Below are 23,197 nucleotides of genomic sequence, written 5' to 3'. Positions count from 1 at the left end.
CTTAAAAAAAATGATATCCTAATTTAAACCTTAAATATTACTATTATTTCATTCATAAACACATTTATTAATAAAAAAAAGAGCAAAATAGCAATATAATACAGTACATAAACTTATATTAGATTGAAAAAAATATGTGGCATACGATGCCAGCATTAATGTTTCTGGCCATGCTATTGGCTGGTAAGTTTAGAGTAACCAATTATGGTTTAAGATTCAATCAGTCTTTCATTTTTGATGAGTACAGGTCTATTTTACCATGATTTTATTAGAATTTATTATATTTAAAAAAATTAAAAATGGAGTGTTAACATTTATTTACTTTGTAAAAGAATATAAAAGTGCTAAAACAAGGTTTGTACTATTAAAAAGGGTATTCTAAGGCATTTGTAAATGGAAACTGACAAACCTTTCTATGTTAAAGAAGGAGAAAGAAAGGATTTGTTGAGCTACAAAGTGTGGTATTTCTTCTAAGGTTAGTTAGAAATGCACTAGAAAACAATTAGAAGATGTATGGATGGGGAAGATGGGCAGAATATTTTAGGGAGTTGCTGAATGTGAAGGAGGATAGGGAGGGAAAGATAGCTGCAGTGGGAAATACGAAGAAAATGAGAGTGAGGAGTGAGGAGAATGGAGGAGAAATAAGGAAGGATGAGGTGAAGGCAGTTGTAAAGATGATGAAAGCAGGTAAGGCACCTGGTCTGGATGGATGTCATGCAGAATGTCTGAAAAAGGGAGGTTCAGTGATGGTGGACTGGTTGGTGAGGTTATTTAATGTTTGCTGGAGAGAGGGTAGAGTACCGGAGGACTGGAGTAGTGCCTGTATAGTTCCTCTTTACAAGGGAAAAGGGGACAAGTGTGAATGTAGTAATTTCAGAGGGATTAGCCTGTTGAGTGTAGTAGGGAAGGCTTATGGGAGAATCTTAATTGAGAGGATTAGGAGAGGAACAGAAGGAGTAATTGGTGAGGAACAGTGTGGATTTAGGACGGGTAGAGGTTGTGTAGATCAGATCTTTGTGGTAAGACAGATATGTGAGAAAGCTATAGGAAAGGGGAAGGATGTTTTTTGGGCTTTTATGGATCTGGAAAAGGCTTATGATAGGGTAGACAGAAAGGCACTGTGGGAGGTTATGCAGATTTATGGGATAGGAGGAAAGCTTTTGGGAGCTGTCAAGAGTTTTTATGTGAGTAGTAGAGCATGTGTTAGGATTAGAAATGGAGAGAGTGAGTGGTTTGAAGTAAAGGTGGGACTTCGTCAAGGATGCGTTATGTCGCCCTGGCTGTTCAACTTATACATGGATGGGGTGGTGCGAGAGGTGAATGCTAGGGTAGTGAGTCAGGGATTGGAGATGGTTAAAGAAAATGGAGAAAAGTGGGAGGTGAGCCAGCTGTTGTTTGCGGACGACACTGCGCTTGTGGCAGGGTCAGAGGAGAGATTGAGGAAGCTGGTGGCAGAGTTTGGGAGAGTATGTGATAGAAGAAAGCTAAAGATAAATGTGGGTAAAAGTAAGGTGATGAGATGTACAAGGGGTGAAAGTGGCAGTAGACTGGAAGTGAACATTAAGGGAGAGCGACTGGAGGAAGTGGATAGTTTTAGATACTTGGGTGCAAGTGTAGCAGGAAAAGGTGGAGTGAAGGTGGAGGTAGAATGTAGATTGAGAGAAGCGAGTAAATGCCTTGGTGGTTTAAAGAGTGTAATGAGAAATAGACATTTGGGAATGGATGCGAAGAGGAGACTGTATGAAGGAGTGATTGTGCCAACAGCACTGTATGGGGCAGAAACGTGGAACATAAGAGAAGAAGTGAGAAGGAGTTTGAATGTGTTTGAGATGAGGTGTCTGAGAAGTATGGTGGGGGTTACTAGGCTAGATAGAGTGAGAAATGAGGAGGTGAGGAGGAGAACAGGGGTGAAAAAGGATTTGGGAGATAGGGTTGATGAAAGAATATTAGGATGGTTTGGACACATGGAAAGAATGAGTGAAGAAAGACTAGTAAAAGAGGTATGGAAGGCAGATGTGGAGGGAGTGAACATGAGGGGACGTCCTAGGATGAGGTGGATGGATGGGGTGAAGGGGGCTTTGGGGAAGAGGGGAATGTCTGTTGAGGAAGGAAGGGAGAGGACGGAAGACAGAGGTGAGTGGAGAATGGTTGTATATGGATGATGTTATGACTGCATGAGGAGGAATGGGCTGGGGGGTGGGGTAGTATGTGTGAGTAAATTTTGACGCAGCCCGAAGGGATTTCTCCCCGTCCTCGCCTTATATGCAAAGGGGGACGGAGAGGGGGGGTCGCCGATTAAATGAAGCGGCCTTGCTGTGGATGTACTGTGTCTTGCGACACTGCTTCTGACCCAGGGCGGTGGGCAGGGTGCAGGGATGACCCGTCATCCAGGAGGTGCTCAGATGAGAGGAAGGGTGGGAGGGGTGTGGAGTGTATTTAGGGATGAAATGGGTGGGAGTGTTTTTATGCCTTTCCCTTTTTGGCTACCTCCCTTGGAAGGGGGAAAAAGCCTTGGTATATGTATGTATGTATGTATGGATGGATGTATGTATGGATGAAGTGGATAGTTTTAGATACTTGGGTGCAAGTGTAGCAGGAAAAGGTGGAGTGAAGGTGGAGGTAGAATGTAGATTGAGAGAAGCGAGTAAATGCCTTGGTGGGTTAAAGAGTGTAATGAGGAATAGACAATTGGAAATGGATGCGAAGAGGAGACTGTATGAAGGAGTGATTGTGCCAACAGCACTGTATGGGGCAGAAACGTGGAACATAAGAGAAGAAGAGAGAAGGAGTTTGAATGTGTTTGAGATGAGGTGTCTGAGAAGTATGGTGGGGGTTACTAGGCTGGATAGAGTGAGAAATGAGGAGGTGAGGAGGAGAACAGGGGTGAAAAAGGATTTGGGAGATAGGGTTGATGAAAGAATATTAGGATGGTTTGGACACATGGAAAGAATGAGTGAAGAAAGACTAGTAAAAGAGGTATGGAAGGCAGATGTGGAGGGAGTGAACATGAGGGGATGTCCTAGGATGAGGTGGATGGATGGGGTGAAGGGGGCTTTGGGGAAGAGGGTAATGTCTGTTGAGGAAGGAAGGGAGAGGACGGAAGACAGAGGTGAGTGGAGAATGGTTGTATATTCGATGATGTTGTGATTGCATGAGGAGGTAGATGTGTGAGTAAATTTTGACGCAGCCCGAAGGGATTTCTCCCCGTCCTCTCCTTATATGCAAGGGGGGTCGCCGATTAAATGAAGCGGCCTTGCTGTGGATGTGCTGCGTCTTGCGACACTACTTCTGACCCAGGGCGGTGGGCAGGGTGCAGGGATGACCCGTCATCCAGGAGGTGCTCAGATGAGAGGGAGGGTGGGAGGGGTGTGGAGTGTATTTAGGGATGAAATGGGTGGGAGTGTTTTTATGCCTTTCCCTTTTTGGCTACCTCCCTTGGAAGGGGGAAAAAGCCTTGGTATATGTATGTATGTATGGATGGATCACCGTGAGAAAACCAAACTGATGTCAGATATCTTCTTGTGTGACCTATGGACTAGCCTGATGGCAGTAGTCTGATTCCTTGGGGCCACTGGTCTCTAGTAAGAGAAATCTTGGACAATAAATTGATATGTTATTGGAGACCATACTAGATTGGAAGTTGGTCCTCTAACCCCATTTTTCATGATTCCTACTTACATTGCCTCAGCCTACCACTGCGAACATCCGTCTTCTCCATTCTGTGCGATCTTCGAAGATTCCTTCCTTATGTGATCCTTCAGTAGTTGATATGTTGTGCTTCTTCAGTGTCTCTTCCATGCCGTCCCTCCATCATTTTCGTGGTTTTATTTTTTCAGTTATGTTTATAATTAGTGTTATTCGTACAGTATTTCTCATGTATTCATTTCTTAATTTATCATGACATGTTTTCCCAGTTATTGTACTTAGTCTTTATTTTTATTGCTTGTATTCTACTTCTGTCTGCACTAGTCATTGTCCAACTCTGATCCATATATAATTATTGATGTAAGCACCCCTTCAAATATGTCCTTTTAACTTCTTTCATAATGTCTGTCTCTCATTATAGGATATAGAGCTCCTGTGCATCTGATATATTTTGCTATTCTTTCATTTATTTCCACTCTATATTTATCACTCAACTGAGAAGAAATGCATCCTAGATATTTGAAAACATCAGCATTTTTATCTCTATTCTCTACCCATGTTTATTTCTTCATTGTCTCCTTTAGTTATTTTCAATATTTCTGTCTTGGGTTCATTTTCATTCCCTCTGCAAGACATTAGTTCCAACAATGAAGAGCTCTTTCTAATTCCTCAGGATCATATAACCATAGAGTAACATCATCTGCATGTTACCAATCAATTTCATTCTTTGTTTTACTTTACTTATGACCATATCCATTATGCTCTAAACAGGAGAGGTGAGAGTACCTTGCTTAACTCTGGCATTTACAATATTTTTGTATTTTCCACCATTTATTATTGGTTATTAGCTATAGTGTCCATACATTTCAGACAACACTATGGTTCAGCATTGGGTCAGTTGATACATTTGAACGCAATCTGGAAGCTGCACAAATGGAGTCGGGGACTGAACCAAGTAACTTTATCCCTGTTGTGTATAAAAATGAACTGGAAGCTGCAAGTTTAACATCATTCCTGCCCACACTACTAATCATAGGTTAGTTGAAATTAGTGTTTATCTCTTGCATTGGAATACTGGTTGCATAGTTATATTTAGGCAGTACTTTAAGAACGTTACATTGGTTCTGACCTGGGCAGTGGGCAAGAGACAAGGATGACCCTTCATCCATGATGAGCAAAGATAAGAAGGAAACAAGGATGGTGGATGGGAGTGGGAGCATCTTTTGACTGGCTACCTCCCTTACAAGGGGGAAAAAAGCACTTGGTAAATAGGTAGACTTTAAGAAAACCCCTTTTGGGGGTATTGATTGCATGTTTTATGCAGTTGCTATTATAGCATATGTACTGACATGCTAAAGGGTCAAGTGTATGATTGGAGAATAATTTCCACTCAAAAAAGAATACTGATCACTTTTAACTTCTACTATCCCTCTAATCTGCTACTTGCCTTGAATTGCTACTATACCACCACAGTGAGGCAGAAAGGAGAAGTTTAAATGTGTTTGAGATGAAGTGTGAGAAGTATGGTGGGGGTTGTAAGGTTGGATAGAATGAGAAATGAGGTGGTGAGGAGGAGAATAGGGTGGGAAAGGAGCTGACAGGTAGTGCTGATGAAAAATTTATTGGGATGGTTGGGCACATGGAAAGAATGAGTGAAGAAAGATAACCAAAAAGAGTAAGGAAAGCAGAGGTTGAGTGAACTTGAAGGGATGACCAAGGATGAGATGGATGGATGGGGTGAAAGGGGCTTTGAGCAAGAGGGAATATCCATTGAACAGGGAAGGGAGTAGACAGGAGATATATGTGAGTGGAAGGTAGTTGTGTATGGATGATGATTTGACAGCCCAAAGGGATTTCTCCCCTTATTCTCTATTTTTCTGCTAGAGGGGACAAAGAGGGAGGGTTGCTGTGTAAGTGAAGCAGCCCTGCTGTGGATGTACTATTTATTGTTGCATTGCTTCTTACCTGGGCATTCAGCAGGAGACAGGTATGACCCTTGATCCAGCTGCAGAGCTAAAATAAGAGGGAAGCAGTATTGGATTAGTGGAAAGAGTGTGAGTGGGTACCTTGTATTAATGTGGGTCTGTTTCATTGTCACTGGCTAGGAGGAGGAGGAGAAAGAAGGGAGCATTTGCTAATCGTTAGCTTGTATGTGGAAACCTGGATGTGAAATAGTATAGATTAATAGACATGTTCGGCTCAGTCTGGAGAATGAGTGCCAACTTCTATCTAGAGGTGAGAATGTATGAGTTTAAAGGTGGGTGGCAAGGAAATTATTTCTGCTTGTATCCATCTCATTGGACTACCACTAGCAGGTACCCATTATTGAGCCCAGAGGAATGGGATGTTAGACAGTGTGCACACCTCCCAATGTACTTGATGTTTTAAATGACAGATCTTGTTTATATTCCAGGCTTCCTAATATACATGATGAGGAGATCAGCCCAGATGATGGGAGGAGCAGGTGGCCGAAGGGGTGGAGGTCTCTTTGGAGGTGTCATGGAGTCTACAGCAAAAATGGTTAATCCCTCAGACATTGGAGTTAAGTTCAAGTAAGCTGATTATGGTGGGCTATCCTCCACCCTCCTTTGTTTTTTGTTAGCTGTATTTATATATATATGCAAGGTAACCAATTTAGAAAATAAACAAATGGAGCACAGCGCTTTCATATATTACATCTTCAGTGTAAATTACAAAGAAAGAGGGTACAGCCAAACATAATATAATATGACAAGAGCTAAGGAACTACACTAAGAGAGATGGTGGACAAATTGTCCAGGCGTGAGTCACACATATAGCATAATTTGAGGTTGAAGTTGCTAACATTTGTAAATGTAATCAGACAACTTTCAATTAAATTTCTTTTGACAATATTATTGTTGAAAGTAATTACTCTAGTGTTTTCCCAGTTGATAGGGTGATTAAAAGTGCTTAAATGTTTAAAAATGGCACTTGACTCATTCCCGTCTATGACACATTTCTTGTGTTGTTTTATCCTAACAGAAAGATCTTTGCCATTTGGCTGATATAGAATTCATCACATATTTTGCAAGGAATTTTGTAAACACAGCCTTTTTGGCAGTTTTTAGAATTATTAATTAGATATTGTTTGATCGTGTTATTGTTTCTGAAGGCTACGTTGATATTAGAATTCTTGAGTAATTTGGGAACAATAGTTAAGTTTTCTTGGTAAGGTAAAACTACTAGGTTATTATGGTCCTTGGGTTTGTTAGGCTGAGAGTTGTAATAAGTTTTCCTTGCAAAATTGTAACATTTCTTATTTCCTCATCAATGTACTAACTGCAGACCCATATAGCTCTAAGGAACATTGATGAGAAAACTTGATCTTTTTACATTATCAGGGTGGGAAGAATAGTAATGAATGTATGAGTTTACATTAGTTGGTTTTCTATATACAGTAAATGTAAGGTTTCTTTCTTTACAATGAATGTTACCATCTAAAAAGGGTAGCACACCATCATTTTCTACTTCAACAGTGAATTTGATAGACTTGACTAGGTTATTAATTTCTTTGAGGAATTGTGACTCATCTAAATGATCAGGCCATAGACAAAGAATGTCATCGACATAATGTAGCCAAATTATTCCTGGTGGAGTTATTTTACTTAAAATCTTGCTCTAAAAGAATTCCATATATAAGTTGCTGAGTATGGGAGAAAGACAATTTCCCATGCTCATGCTGAAAGTTTGGGCATAGTACTTATCATGAAATTGAAATTTGCAATCTTTAATGCAAAGTTCGATTAATTGAATAATGCTATGGGTCGGGAGTGGCAGTACATGTTTGTCTAGTTCAATTTTAAGAAATTCTGTGAGATCAATAATTGGAACTTTTGTAAATAGTGACACTATATCATATACATACATACATATACCAAAGGCTTTTTCCCCCTTTACACGGGGGATAGCCAAAAAGAAAAAGGCATAGAAATCACTCCCACCCATTTCATTTCCCATACATTCCACTCCCCTCCACCCTCCTCCCTCCCTCCTATCTTGGCACCTCGTGGATGATGGGTCATCCCTGCATCCTGTCCACTGCCCTGGGTCAGAAGCAATGTTGCAAGACACAGCAGATCCACAGCAAGGTCGCTTCATAAATTCGGCGACCCCCCCTCCCCCTCTCCGTCCCCTTATGCAGGAAAGGAGAAGACGGGGAGAAATCCCTTTTTTTTTTCATACATCCTTCCTCACCCCCAATCCCCCACCCACTCCCCCTCATGCATCACAGCCTCATCTATACACAACCCTTCACCATTTACCCCTACTATCCTCTCCTGTCCTTCCTCTACAGACATTCCTCTCTTTTGTAAAGCCCCTTTCACCCCATCCATCCATCTCATCCTAGGACGCCCTCTCATATTCACTCCTTCCACCTCCACCTTCCACACTTCTTTTACTAATCTTTCTTCACTCATTCTTTCCATGTGTCCAAACCATCCTGATACTCTTTCATCAACCCTATCTCCCAGCTCCTTTTCCACCCCCTGTTCTCCTCCTCACCTCCTCATTTCTCACTATCTAGCCTAGTAACCCCTATCATACTTCTCAGACATTTAATCTCAAACACATTCAAACTCATCTCTTCCTCTATCATGTTTCATGTTTCTGCCCCATACAATGCTGTTGGCACAATCACTCCTTCAAACAACCTCCTCTTAGCATCCATTCCCAGATGTCTATTTCTCATTACACTTTTTAATCCACCAAGGCATTTACTCACTTCTCTCAATCTACATTCTACCTCCACCCCCACTCCTCCCTTTCCTGTCACATTCGCACCCAAGTATCTGAAACTAACCACTTCCTCCAGTTTCTCACCCTTAATGCTTACTTCCAGCCAACTGTCACTCTCTCCCCTTGTACATCTCATCACCTTACTTTTGCCCACATTTATCTTCAGCTTCCTTCTTTCACACACCTCAAACTCTGTCACTAACTTCCTCAATCCCTCCTCTGATCCTGCTACAAGCACAGTGTCGTCAGCAAACAACAACTGGATCACCTCCCACTTTTCTCCATTTTCTTTAATCATCTCCAACCCTTGACCCACTACCCTTGCATTCACCTCTCGCACCACCCCATCCATGTAAAGATTGAACAGCCAGGGCGACATAACACACCGCTGACGAAGTCCCAACTTTACCTCAAACCATTCACTCTCTCCATTTCTAATCCTAACGCAAGCTCTACTACTCTCATAAAAACTCTTGACTGCTCTTAACAGCTTTCCTCCTATCCCATATATCTGCAGTACCTCCTACAGTGCCTTCCTGTCTACCCTGTCATAAGCTTTTTCCAGATCCATAAAAGCCCAAAAAACATCCTTACCTTTTCCTATAGCTTTCTCACATACCATAACTGATAAATTTGAAATTATAATCAAGCTGCATGTTATTAAGTTTGTTATTGAGTTGTACGAGGCATCAAAAAACAGGACAGATATGACTAGGCATCCTTCTCCCTGTAGCCCCAAAGGGGACATTCCTAAAAAAGGTAAAGGCATAAAAGGGTCTAGGAGTTTTCCAACCAGTACCTTAAGGTTTGGATCTTTTACTGTCCGTCGATGTGGTACAAATGAGAGTAAAAGGGTAGATAGGCACTTTTTCTTATCCACTGTATCTAACCCAAATAGGAGAGCAGATGTGAAATGGGGTAAGAGTGTGACAGAAAATTTTGAAAGTAATAAAAAGATGTTTTGGAAAGAAATTAAGAGAGGAAGAGGAGGCAAATCAAGTAGTGAAGAAAAGGTAAAAGGTGCAGATGGAGAGATGATCATGGAAGAGAAGATGGGCAGAGTATTTTAGGGAGTTGCTAAATGTGAAAGAGGATAGGGAGGGAAAGATAGTTGCAGAGGGAAGTGCTAAGAAAATGACTGTGATGAGTGAGGAAAATAGAGGAGAAATAAGGAAGGATGAAGTGAAGGCAGTTGTTAAGATGATGAGAGCAGGTAAAGCACCTGGTCTGGATGGATGCCATGCAGAATGTCTGAAAAAAGGAGGTACAGTGATGGTGGACTGGCTGGTGAGGTTATTTAATGTTTGTTGAAGAGAGGGTAGAGTGCCGGAGGACTGGAGGAGTGCCTGTATAGTTCCACTCTACAAAGAAAAGGGGACAAGTGTGAGTGTAGTACTGTAGTTTCAGAGGGATTAGCTTGTTAAGCGTAATTGGGAAGGCTTATAGGAGGATCTTGATTGAGAGGATTAGGAGAGGAACAGAGGGAGTAATTGGTGAGGAACAGTATGGATTTAGGACAGGTAGAGGTTGCGGAGATTAGATTTTTGTGGTAAGACAGATATGTGAGAAAGCTATAGGAAAAGGTAAGGATGTTTTTTGGGCTTTTATGGATCTGGAAAAGGCTTTTGATTAAGTAGACAGGAAAGCACTCTGGGAGGTTTTGTAGATATATGGGATAGGAGGAAAGATTTTAGGAGCTGTCAGGAGTTTTTCGAGAGTAGTAGAGCATGTGTCAGGATTAGAAATGGAGAGAGTGAGTGGTTCGAGGTAAAGGTGGGACTTCGTCAGGGATGTGTTATGTCGCCCTGGCTGTTCAACTAGTACACAGATGGGGTAGTGCGAGAGGTACATGCAAGGGTGGTGGGTCAGGGATTGTAGATGATTAAAGAAAATGGAGAAAAGTGGGAGGTGAGCCAGCTGTTGTTTGCGGGACGACATTGCACTTGTAGCAGGATCAGAGGAGGGATTGAGGAAGTTGGTGACAGAGTTTGGGAGAGTATGTGAAAGAAGAAAGTTAAAGGTAAATGTGGGTTAAAGTAAGGTGATGAGATGCACAAGGGGTGAAAGTGGCAGCAGACTGGATGTGAGCATTAAGGGAGAGCGACTGGAGGAATTAGATAGTTTTAGATACTTGAGTGCAAATGTGGCAGGAAAGAGAGGAGTGGAGGTGGAGGTAGAATGTAGATTGAGAGAAGCAAGTAAATGCCTTGGTGGATTAAAAAGTGTAATGAGAATAGACACTTAGGAGTGGATGCTAAGAGGAGACTGTATGAAGGAACAATTGTGCCAACAGCACTGTATGGGGCAGAAACATGGAATATAAGAGAGGAGTTTGAATGTGTTTGAGATGAAGTGTCAGAAGTATGGTAGGGGTTACTAGGCTAGATAGAGTGAGAAATGAGGAGGTGAGGAGGAGAACGGGGATGGTAAGGGAGTTGGGATATAGGGTGGATGAAAGAGTATTGGGATGGTTTGGACGCATGGAAAGAATGAGTGAAAAAAGACTAGTAAAAGAGGTATGGAAGTCAGATGTGGAGGGAGTGAACATGAGGGGGCGACCTAGAATGAGATGGATGGATGGGATGAAAGGGGCTTTGGGGAAGATGGGAATGTCTGTTGAGGAAGGACGGGAGAGGACTGAAGACAGGGATGAATTGGAAAATGGTTGTATATGGATGATGTTGTGATGCATGAGGTGGAATGGGTTGGGGATGGGGGTGAGGTAGTATGTGTGTGAAAATTTTTGACACAGCCTGTAGGGATTTCTCTCAGTCTTCTCCTTTTCTGCATGAGAGGAATGGAGAGGGGGGTCACTGATTTAATGAAGCGGCCTTGCTGTGGATGTGCTGTGTCTTGTGACACTGCTTCTGACCCAGGGCAGTGGACAAGATACAGGGATGACCCATCATCCAGGAGGTGCCAAGATAAGAGGGAGGGTGGAGGGGAGTGGAGTGTATTGGGGATGGAATGGGTGGGAATGGTTTTTATGCCTTTGTTTTTTGGCTACCTCCCTTGTAAGGGGGAAAAAGCCTTTGGTATATGTATGTACTTTAATTACCTTTTCTTTAGCATTTACCTCCACCTGTTGCTGTACTCTTTCTTTCTTTATTTATTTATTTTATTTTTTTTTTTTTCTCTTCTTGTTCCACTTTCTATTGATTTTTTATTTCTTAGAGATTTGTCTCTAATAGTTTCTCCAACTTTTTCAGTCACCACTTGTATTTGTTCTTTCACTTTTTTCAAAACCTCATTTTTGTTTTTATCTTCATTTTTCATTCTTTCATTTTCACTTCTGACCATGTTTAATCTTTTTTTTTTTTTTTTTAGATCATTAAGCTGCTTGTTATTTTCATCATTAGCTCTTTTTATTTGATTCATCTCTGTGTACATTGCCCTGTATTCAGCTTTCAGATCCATTAGTTCCTCTATCAATTCAGCAATATCCTGATTTCTTTGGACATTTTTATACCTAGATTCTCTTTCCAATTCTAAACCTCTACCTAATATTCCACATTCTTTTTTAAACCCTGGAAATGCATTAATATCCAACCTTTGAGTAGATTTCAGGGTTTCAGTCATACAAGATTTCTTTGGTATAACCCCCAGCAGTGATTCAACTCTGCTTACGTCCAAACATCTCTTCGTTGGTTCACTTTTTCATATATGGGTCTGGTAGTGAGAAGAGTGTAGAGGAAAGGGAGGCTTTTTGGATGGATTTAAATGAGTGCATAGAGGGATTAGGGAGAAATGTCAGTGTAGTGGTATTGGGAGACCTTAATGCTAGGGTAGGAAATGGACCAATAGACAGAGTGATTGGGAAGTATGGAGCTCCAGGAGAAAATCGCAGTGGAGAGTTGATGGTGATGTGTCTAGAGAGTTGGTGATAGCAAATACAGTGTTTAGGAAGAAAGTCAAGCATAAGTACACATGGGAGAAGGTGGTGGATAGAAGAGTGGTAGACATAGTGTTAATGGACTATGTAGTGGTAACCAGGAGTATAGTAGAAAGAGTTAAGGATGTACATGTTCTAAGGGAAGAATGTCAGATAATTTTTTGGTGGAAGGGAAGTTGAGAGTGGAGGATAGATGGAGAAAGAGGAAAAGGGTAGAAGGTAGGGAGGTGCTTAGAGTGAACTGATTAATGAGAAAGAAAAGGAGTACAAGAAGCTGAGAGAGGACTGGGAGGGAGTGAAGGATAGAGTAGAACTAAGAGTGGAGGAGGAATGGGGATGATTCAAGGAGGGAGTCACAAGGTGTACAAAGATGGTGTGTGGAACAAGGAGGACAGGAGGAAATAGAGGGAAGGGTAGTGAGTGGTGGGATGAGGAAGCAAAAAATGTTGTAGAAAAGAAGCGAGCTTTCACAGATTGGTTACAAAATAAGATGAGAGAATCATATGAGAGGTACAAAGAAAAGAGAAGAGAGGTAAAGTATTAGATAAAGGAGGCAAAGAAATCAGATGTGAAATGGGGTAAGAGTATGACAGAAAATTTTGAAAGTAATACAAAGATGTTTCGGAAAGAAATTAAGAGAGGAAGAGGAGGTGAATCAAGTAGAGAAGAAAAGGTAAAAGGTGCAGATGGAGAGATGATAATGGAAGAGAAGGCTGTAACAGGAAGATGGGCAGAGTATTTTAGGGAGTTGCTAAATGTAAAGGAAGATAGGGAGGGAAAGGTAGTTGCAGTGGACTGGCTGGTGAGGTTATTTAATGCTTTTGTTTCAGAGAGGGTAGAGTGCCGGAGTACTGGAGGAATGCCTGTATAGTTCCACTTTACAAGGGAAAGGGGGACAAGTGTGAGTGTAGTATTTTCAGAGGGATCAGTTTGTTAAGTGTAGTTGGGAAGGCTTATGAGAGAGTCTTGATTGAGAGGATTAGGAAAGGAAGAGAGGGAGTAATTGGTGAGGAACAATGTGGATTTAGGACAGGTAGGGGTTGCATAAATCAGATTTTTGTGGTAAGATAGATATATGAGTAAGCTTTAGGAAAAGGTAAAGATGTTTTTTGGTCTTTCATGGATTTGAAAAAGGTTTATGACAGGGTAGGCAGGAAGGCACTGTGGGAGGTATTGCAGATCTATCAGATAAAAGGAAAGCATTTAAGAACAGTAAAGAGTTTTTACGAGAGTAATAGAGCTTGTGTTGGTAATAGAAATGGAGAGAGTGAGTGGTTTGAGGAAAAGGTGGGACTTTATCAGGGATGTGTTATGTTGCCTTGGCTGTTCAATTTATACATGGATGGGGTGGTGTGAGGTAAATACAAGGGTAGTGGGTTAGAGATTGTAGATGGTCAAAGAAAATGGAGAAAATTGGGAGATAAGCCGCTTGTTGTTTGCTGAAGAGATTGCACTTGTAGCAGGATCAGAGGAGAGATTGAGGAAATTGGTGACAGAGTTTGGGAAGGTGTGTGAAAGAAGGAAGTTGAAGGTAAATGTGGGTAAAAGTAAGGAGAAGTACAAGGGAAGAAAGTGGCAGCAGACTGTAAGTGAGTATTAAGGTAGAAAGACTGGAAGAAGTGGATAGTTTTAGATACTTGGGTGTGAATGTGGTGGGAAAGGGAGGAGTGGAAGTGGAGTTAGAATGTAGATTGAGAGAAGTGAGTAAATGCCTTGGTGTATTAAAAAGTGTACTGAGAAATAGACATTTAGGAATGGATGCTGGGAGGAGATTGTATGGAATGATTGTGCCAAAAGCACTGTACAGGGCAGAAACATGGAACCTAAGAGAGGAAGAGTTTGAATGTGTTTGAGATGAGGTGCCTGAGAAGTATGATAGTGTTTACTAGGCTGGATAGTGTGAGAGATAAGGAAGTTAGGAGGAGAATGGGGGTGGAAAGGGAGTTGGGAGATAGGGTTAATGAAAGAGTATTGGGATGGTTTGGACACATGGAAAGAATGAGTGAAAAAAGACGAGTAAAAGAAGTGTGGAAGGCAGAGATGGAAGGAGTGAACATGAGGGGGATGACCTAGGATGAGATGGATAGGTGGGGTAAAAGGGGCATTGGGAAAGAGGGGAATGTCTGTTGAGGAAGGATGGGAGAGGACAGAAGACGGGTGAATGGAAAATGGTTGTATTTTGATAATGCTGTGATGCATAAGGGTAAGTGGGTGGGGGATGGGGGGTGAGGGAGTATGTGTGAGGAACAAATTGACGCAGCCTGAAGGGATTTCTTCCCATCTTCATTTCTGCATGAGGGGACGGAGAGGGCAGAGGTCGCTGATTTAATGAAGCGGCCTTTGCTGTGAATGTGCTGTGTCTTATGACACTGCTTCTGACCCAGGGCAGTGAAGCAAGATGCAGGGATGACCCATCATCCAGGAGGTGCCAAGATAAATGGGAAGGAAGAGGGTGGATGGGAGTGAAATATGTTGGGGATGAAATGGGTGGGAGTGGTTTTTATGCCTTTGTTTTTTGGCTACCTCCCTTGTAAGGGGGAAAAAGCCTTTGGTATATGTATGTATGTATATTGTAAATTTTCCATTGATTTTTATCTTTATACTCTCCCTATCCTGCCTGACTGATGTTCTATATGTATCCAAAGTCCTCCTCACCCCATGCATCCATCCCATTCTAGCTCTTCCTTTCAAAGTCACTCCATTCATATCTACTCTCTTCACTTTCTTTGCTAGTTTTCCTATATACCCAGACTATCTCAGCACTCTCAGTTCTATTCTATACAACAGCATCTCACCCACCCACATTCTCCATGGAAATGGGAGTGGAACTTGTGTATGAAATACAATAAAATTAACAAATTGGGGTGTGTTTGATAAAGAGTCTTGTATATGAACAGCATAAGTCTTATAGAATAGTGGTTATTGTATAATTAAGATATCTTATTTCACCAGAATTTCTTATGCCGGTGTCACAGCCCACATTGTCCCCCTGCCCAGAGTTCCCCCCGAGAAGAATTAGGCTAGGATATTTTGCCCCCGGGAGAATACAGACTGGTCCATTTCTTCCCCCTTCAGTCTAGAATATCCCCCCTAAGAAAATCAAGGATATAAGATACACACAATAGTTTGTATTGATTTATTTTAACACATAAGGTGCCATGGTCATTATTTTAACACATAAGGTGCCATGTCTCAGCAGTACATCTACGTCTTCTGTCAGCATTACATACTCGAATGGTTGTCAGCAGTACATCTATGTCTTGTCTCAGTAGTACATATTCTAATGGTTCTCAGCAGTACATCTATTTCTTGTCTCAGCAGTACACACTGTAATGGTTCTCAGCAGTACATACTCCAATGCTTCTCAGCATTACATATATGTCTTGTCGCAGCAGTACATAACGTAACATAACCTAACACTAACCTAACCTAACCTAACCTAACCTAACCAACTGCTGCTTGTGAAGTTTATAGAGATGGAGTAGGGGGGCAGTTTAGGCTGGAGTGGGGATAATTATCCTAGGATATTTACTCCCCCTCGGAGAAACTATCCTAGGATACTTTGCCCGGGGGAGGAAATATCCTAGGATACTTTGCTGGGGGGAAGAAATATCCTAGGATACTTTGCTCCCAGGGGGAGAAATGAGCAGGGGGACTTTTAGACTGGTACACCGGGATTGTGATTATCACAACAGCATATTTCAGTTGTAAGCGGATAAGGAAACAAAGTGCATGATAACATAATACTAAATGATGATTTTTTTTCAATCAGGGATGTTGCTGGTTGTGAAGAAGCCAAAATTGAAATTATGGAATTTGTCAACTTTCTGAAGAATCCTCAACAATACACTGACTTGGGAGCTAAGATACCTAAGGGAGCAATACTTACAGGTAGGAAGATCAAAAGATTTTTTTTTTTTTTTTCCTCACAGATTCCTGCAGAAATGTATGAAATATGGTTGGGTTTCCCTTTCCTAAAGTTGTATTCCTTAAACTAAATAGAATTGTCAGTCACTGGGTATAATAATCATTGCCTCGATATTTTGTTGAGTGGAAATCCACAGCCCCACAACAGCTGACAAAGATCCTTAGGTCCTCCCATAGATCTCTGGGAAGAAAATTTGTTTCTCTGTCACCAACTGAAAGTAATAAAAGAAGAACAGCTGCTGGTTCTCAATTCTCTTTGTGTATTTAGGTTTAGAAAATGCAGTCACAGTTGATAGAGGGAGATCATGGGCACAGCCTGAAGACTGTGAACAGTTTCAAGGGAACAGCATAAAGGTGGGACATATGTAGCACAAAAGTAACATCATTCTTCATTGATAATGGTGATAATAATTGTTGATTCCAGTTTAATCAATTGGAAAACTGGAAACTCATCCCCATAGCAGCTGGTCATAGTACTTGTACTCTCTGTGAAGAAATGCTGGATTAATGATTGTATTATATTAGTGTTTGACCATTTTTATGTCACCAGTTTGTTGTTGTAGTAGTAGGAGCAGGAGAGCAGTTGTAGATTGTCAACTCTCCTTAAGTGAAATAACAGGAAATACAGTTGAACTTCGTAGATATTTTGGATCCAGACTAAAGGATGAATGTCAACCCTTTAGAGTTGCACATCTAAATGGAGGTGGATGTTGATGGGTTTTGTAGATGAGTAGTTGGGAGATGATTCTCTCAAGCATTCATCTGCAGGACATGAAGCCTAGACCACATTCCCATAGACAATTAGACATTAAACCAAGACCAACTTTTTAAGCACGTGATCATATGAATTACTGGATAATAAGAGGAACAACTCAACACTTCAAATAACTGAATTGCTTACGTGTGACTTTCATTCTATTTGAAATTGCAAGTAACAATCCCACAGAAATTAAGGGCTACTGTATATCAATATAAAGAACTGTTATACATTGTGATTTTGGATGTTATATCATGTGTGCTTTTTATTCTTACAGGCCCACCAGGCACAGGTAAAACTCTGTTGGCCAAAGCCACCGCAGGAGAAGCAAATGTCCCCTTCATATATGTGTCAGGGTCAGAATTTCTGGAGATGTTTGTTGGTGTTGGTCCTTCAAGGGTAAGAGTTTGTTTTCCCTTATGACATTATCTCTTGAAGCAATCATTCAGTCAATCCTTATTGTATCTGGTCTCTTGTGTATTGGACCCACAAGCTCAAGGTATTCAACAACAGCCCTCAGGTTTCTTAATTATACTCATAAAAGAAATATTGGATTGTTGGCTGTATTTTATGAATGTTGGACATTGAAATATCATATCATGAGTATTGTTCTTTTGTGGGGCATTTAGAACTAGACCCATTTTGTTTTGGCAGTTTTAGATTTGGGTAGTGACAAACAAAATTTTGTGACTCACAGTGTGCCATAGGTATTTTTCTATAATATAGAAAATACATACAAGAGCTTTTTCTCCCCATACAAAGGAGGTAGCCAAAGACAAAACCATAAATCCATTCCCACCCATTTCGTATCCACATACTCCACTCCCATTCATCACCCTTCACTCCCATCTTTTCTTGGCTCCTCCTGGATGACAGGTCATCCCTGCATCTTGCCCACTGCCCTGGGTCAGAAGCAGTGTAGCAGGATGCAGCACATTCACAGCAGGGCCACTTCATTTAATTGGCAAACCTCCCCCCTCTCCATCCCCTCATGCAGAAAAAGAGAAGATGAGGAGAAATTCCTTCGGGCTGCATCAAAGTATTGTTCACACATACTCCCATGCATCACAGCATCATCCATACACAACCATTTTCCACTCACTCCTATCTTCTGTCTTCTCCTTTCCTTCCTCAACAGACATCCCCCTCTTTCCCAATGCCCCTTTTACCCCATCCATCCATCTCATTCTTTGTTGCCCCCTCTTGTTCACTCCCTCCACCTCTGCCTTCCATACATACATACATATACCAAAGGCTTTTTCCCCCTTACACGGGGGGTAGCCAAAAAGGAAAAGGCATAGAAATCACTCACACCCATTTCATTTCCCATATATTCCACTCCCCTCCACCCTCCTTCCTCCCTCCTATCTTGGCACCTCCTGGATGACGGGTCATCCCTGCATCCTGTCCACTGCCCTGGGTCAGAAGCAGTGTTGCAAGACAGCACATCCACGGCAAGGCCGCTTCATAAATTCGGCGACCCCCCCCTCTCCATCCCCTCATGCAGAAAAGGAGAAGATGGGGAGAAATCCCTTCGGGCTGCGTCAAAATTTTTTCCATACATACTTCCTCACCCCCCATCCCCCACCCACTCCCCCTCATGCATCACAGTCTCATCTATACACAACCCTTCTCCATTCACCCCTATCTTCTGTCCTCTCCCGTCCTTCCTCCACAGACATTCCTCTCTTTTGTAAAGCCCCTTTCACCCCATCCATCCATCTCATCCTAGGACGCCCCCTCATATTCACTCCTTCCACCTTCGCCTTCCACACCTCTTTTATTAACCTTTCTTCTCTCATTTTTGTACTCATGTACTGTGTTTTGCTGCATTGTTTCTGATCCAGGGCAGTGGGTAGGATATAAGGATGACCCATCATCCACAAGGAGCTAAGATGGGTAGGATATAAGGATGACCCATCATCCACAAGGAGCTAAGATGGCACATGATGATTTACTTTTATTATGTGCAGTCTCTTGACATCTCATGCTTACTCATGTACTGTGTTTTGCTGCATTGTTTCTGATCCAGGGCAGTGGGTAGGATATAAGGATGACCCATCATCCACAAGGAGCTAAGATGGCACATGATGATTTACTTTTATTATGTGCAGTCTCTTGACATCTCATGCTTACACATTATTCAAAGATTTCTCATACAAAATAAAAAACTATAGCTGTTGACCCATGTCATGACTAGTACCCCATTTTGTAAATACTTTCTTATTTTTATACAAGCCTTGATATCCCATGATGACTGAATATGCTCTTTTACATTTAGTATCCATGATGACTGAATATGCTGTTTTACATTCAATACTGGAGGAATTAGATAGTTTTAGATACTTGGGTGCAAATGTGGCAGGAAAGGGAGTGGAGGTGGAGGTAGAATGTAGATTGAGAGAAGCAAGTAAATGCCTTGGGGGCATTGAAAAGTGTAATGAGAAATAGACATTTGAGAATGGATGATAAGAGGAGATTGCATGAAGGAGTGATTGTGCTGCCAGCACTGTATGTGGCAGAAACATGGAACATAAGAGAGGAGAAGTTTGAATGTGTTTGAGATGAGGTGCCTGAGAAGTATGATAGGGGTTACTAGGCTATATAGAGTGAGAAACGAGGAGGTGAGGAAGAGAATGGGAGTGGAAAGGGAGTTGGGAGATAGGGTTGATGAAAAAGTATTAGGATGGTTTGGACACATGGAAAAAATGAATGAAGAAAAATTAGTAAAAGAGGTGTGGAAGGCAGAGGTAGAAGGAGTGAACTTCAGGGGGTGACCAAGGATGAGATGGATGGATGGGGTAAAAATGGCATTGGGAAAGAAAGGAATGTCTGTTGATGAAGGATGGGAGAAGACAGAATATATGGGTGAATGGAGAATGGTTGTGTATGAATGATGCTGTGGTGCTTGAGGGTGAGTGGGTGGGGGATGGGGGTTGAGAGAGTATGGGTGAAAAATAAATTATGCAGCCTGAAGGGATTTCTCCCCATCTTCTCCATTTCTACATGAGAGGACAGAGAGGGGGGGGGGTTGCTGATTTAATGAAGCAGCCTTGTTGTGAATGTGCTGTCTTGTGACACTGCTTCTGACCCAGGGCATTGGGCAAGATGCAGGGATCACCCATCATCCAGGATGAGCCAAGATGGGAGGGAAGGGGGTGCATGGGAGTGGAGTATGTGGGTATGGAATGAGTGGGAGTGGATTTTATGCCTTTGTTTTTTTGCTAAATGATTTCCACTATGTGATTGGGTGGTATGGTGAGAGTGTTCTCTATTATTTTGTAGTAGTGTTCTGGGGTCTGTTTGATGCATGTATATGTTGTATATGAATTATGTTCTTGTGCAGCCTTAAGGGATTTCAACCCATCTTCTCCATTTTCTGCATGAGGGTGGGGTCACTGTGTAAAAGAATCAGCCTGGCTATGGTTGTGTTTTGTTTTGCTGCATTGCCTCTGACCCAGGCAGTGGGCAGGAGACAGAGGTGACCCTTCATCCATGAGGAGCTAAGATAAGAGGGAAATGGGTGGTGAATAGGAGTGGAATGGGTGGGAGTTGGTGCATGCCTGTGACTTGGCTACCTTCCTTATAAGGCTGATGATGACATTCCCTAGACTCTCTGGCCACGCAGTCCCATCTTCCTGAGGAATGTGGTTCGAACAGGATTTTCCTATAAACCTCTTATAGAGTATGTGTTGCATTGTTGGTGTGTAATTGTGTACAGTGCTTCCATAATATGTTGAATAGTATATGGTGAAGTGTTATATCCTGGACAGATATCCGCAATGTGTTCATCCATCTGCCTCTGGGGAAGAAATCCTTGGTATATGGATAGATAGATATATTGTGATGAATACTGTGGGTTCTGTTTGGGAGATGCTACATACCGTTAGCCATGAATGTTGAGATGTCGGTAGATACACAAAACTCTGGTCTCCTGATATAGGTAATCCCTAGGTGTTCTCTCTGTGTCAGCTAGTGATTGTAGTACCCTGTTTTGTGTGACTTGTGACTTGTTGTGTTCTGTGTTGGTGATAGGTGCTGAGAATCAATTTGAGGGAGGGGTGGAATGGGTGGGAGTGAAATTATACCTTTTGACTTTGGCTACCTCCCTTGTAAGGTATATGTATGTATGAAAATCATAATTACATTGTTACAGGTAACATATTTAATTTTTTTTTTTCAGGTCCGTGATATGTTTGCCACAGCTCGAAAAAATGCCCCCTGTATATTGTTTATGGATGAAATTGATGCTGTGGGAAGGAAGAGAGGTGGGCGAAGTTTTGGCGGTCATTCGGAGCAAGAAAATACTCTTAATCAGCTTTTGGTTGAGATGGATGGTTAGTTTAAAGTTCTATGATGTGTTTACAAACTGACATCTTAGTTTTGTGTGTTATATAGTTTTGCCTTGACTTCTGGAGGAGTGTGGTAGAGATAAACTGAAGATTGAGAGAACCAAGTAAATGTCTTGGTGGATTGAAAAATATCATAAGAAATAGACATTTGGGATGCATAGAGAAGACTGTATGAAGGGATGATTGTGTCTACGACACTGGAAGGAGTGGAAACTTGGAATTTAACAAAAGTAGAAAGGAGAAGTTTAAATGTGTTAAGATGAAGTGTCTGAGAAGTATGGTAGGGGTTACAAGGTTGGATAAAGTGAGAAAAGAGGAGGAGAATGGGGGTGGAAAGGAAACTGGCAGGTAGGGCTGATGAAAGATTGAGATGGTTTGGACACATGGTAAGTATGAGTGAAGAAAGATTAGCAAAAGAGGTGTGGTAAACAGAGGTGGATTGAGTGAACTTGAGTGGATGACTGAGGATTAGATGGATGGATGGGGTGAAAAGGGCTTTGATCAAAAAGGGAATGTCTTTTGAGTGAGGAAGGGAGAATGCTAGGTTGTGTACAGATGATGCTTTGATGCAGTCATAAGGGATTTCTCCTCATCATTATTTTCTATATGAGGGGATGGAAATGGGGGCTCACTGTGTAAGTGAAGCAGCCCTGTAATGGATGTGCTGTGTTGAGCTACATTCCTTCCAACCTGGAGACTGGGATGACCCTTCATCCACAAAGGAGCTAAGATAAGAGGGAAATGGGTGGGAAGTGGGTGTATTCCTTTGAAATGGCTACCTCTCTTATAAGGGGAAGAAGCCTTTGATATATAGATAGATTTAGTTTGGCAGCTCATTAACTTTGCAGGTATTGCATGTGCCAGTTTTCCTCTTGTTAGTATTTTTCAAAAGTTATACTCCATTGGGTCCTGTCTCATACTCTCCAATGCATCATACCTAGCTGTGTGTGTGTGTTTGTATTGAAAAGCTTATTTCATGATTGAGTGCGAGTGTTTTTTTGTGTGGATGTATAATGTGGTTCATGTTGTAAATTGTTCTTTTTCTACTTCTGTTATTGTTGTTATTATTTTTTTCCTTCTTCTAACATAGATTTGACCAATATGCACATTATAAAGTTTAATACATTTTGTTTCTAGAAACTAAAGATAAATTGTAATCCCACATGATGCATGTTACTAGATATTTCAACCTTGTAGAATAATTTACCAAACTTAAATGTATCATTGGTTTAAGTTATATGAAAAGAATGCATGCATTTCAGGGTTCAACACTACTTCAAATGTGGTAGTATTAGCCGCAACCAACCGTGTGGACATTCTTGACAAAGCTCTTCTAAGGCCTGGAAGATTTGATCGTCAAATTTTTGTACCTCCACCTGATATCAAAGGAAGGGCTTCTATTTTTAAAGTGCACTTAGAAAACTTGAAGACCACTCTTGATAAGATGGATTTATCCAGAAAAATGGCAGCCCTAACACCTGGATTTACAGGTAAGTTTAATACTCTGCATCTGTGATCTATCATTCAATCCATTGCCCCCAGGTCTCTTGCTAGTGACCCACAACTCCAAAGTAGCAAACAGTGGTCACTAGATTGGCCTACAAGTCACTCGATGAAGAAATATTGTGTAGTCGTCTGGTTAGGTCAAGAGTATGGCAATATACAGTAGGATGAGGTGTTGTGTCTTCTGTGTTGGTATTTTTCAGTGCTGGCTGATGGCTTGAATGCAGTCATGCCAGTGTATTTACCTAGTTGTATTATACGGGAAGGGAGCTATGCTCGTGGTGACCCGTCTTTGTATCTTTCAGCATCAAGTTTTTTCTTAAAATCTTGAATAGTATTTGCACACACTGTTTCTTTATCTAA

The 23,197-nt window shown here is 41.5% G+C and overlaps 1 protein-coding gene across 1 annotated transcript in view; it reads left to right on the top strand.

The window, feature by feature from the left end:
• Positions 1 to 23,197, top strand: part of Afg3l2 (AFG3 like matrix AAA peptidase subunit 2) — a 56,458-nt gene that overhangs the window by 15,488 nt on the left and 17,773 nt on the right. The window contains exons 5-10 of the mRNA XM_076184201.1: positions 4,516 to 4,681; positions 6,059 to 6,197; positions 16,068 to 16,186; positions 17,257 to 17,378; positions 21,163 to 21,316; positions 22,594 to 22,821. Coding sequence (XP_076040316.1) covers positions 4,516 to 4,681; positions 6,059 to 6,197; positions 16,068 to 16,186; positions 17,257 to 17,378; positions 21,163 to 21,316; positions 22,594 to 22,821 — 928 coding nt within the window. The remainder of the gene's footprint in view (positions 1 to 4,515; positions 4,682 to 6,058; positions 6,198 to 16,067; positions 16,187 to 17,256; positions 17,379 to 21,162; positions 21,317 to 22,593; positions 22,822 to 23,197) is intronic.

The sequence above is a fragment of the Oratosquilla oratoria genome, chromosome 4, assembly GCF_046742065.1.
Source record: "Oratosquilla oratoria isolate Oo_2021 chromosome 4, ASM4674206v1, whole genome shotgun sequence".
NCBI lineage: Eukaryota > Metazoa > Arthropoda > Malacostraca > Stomatopoda > Squillidae > Oratosquilla > Oratosquilla oratoria.
This window is presented reverse-complemented; position numbering and strand designations above follow the sequence as displayed.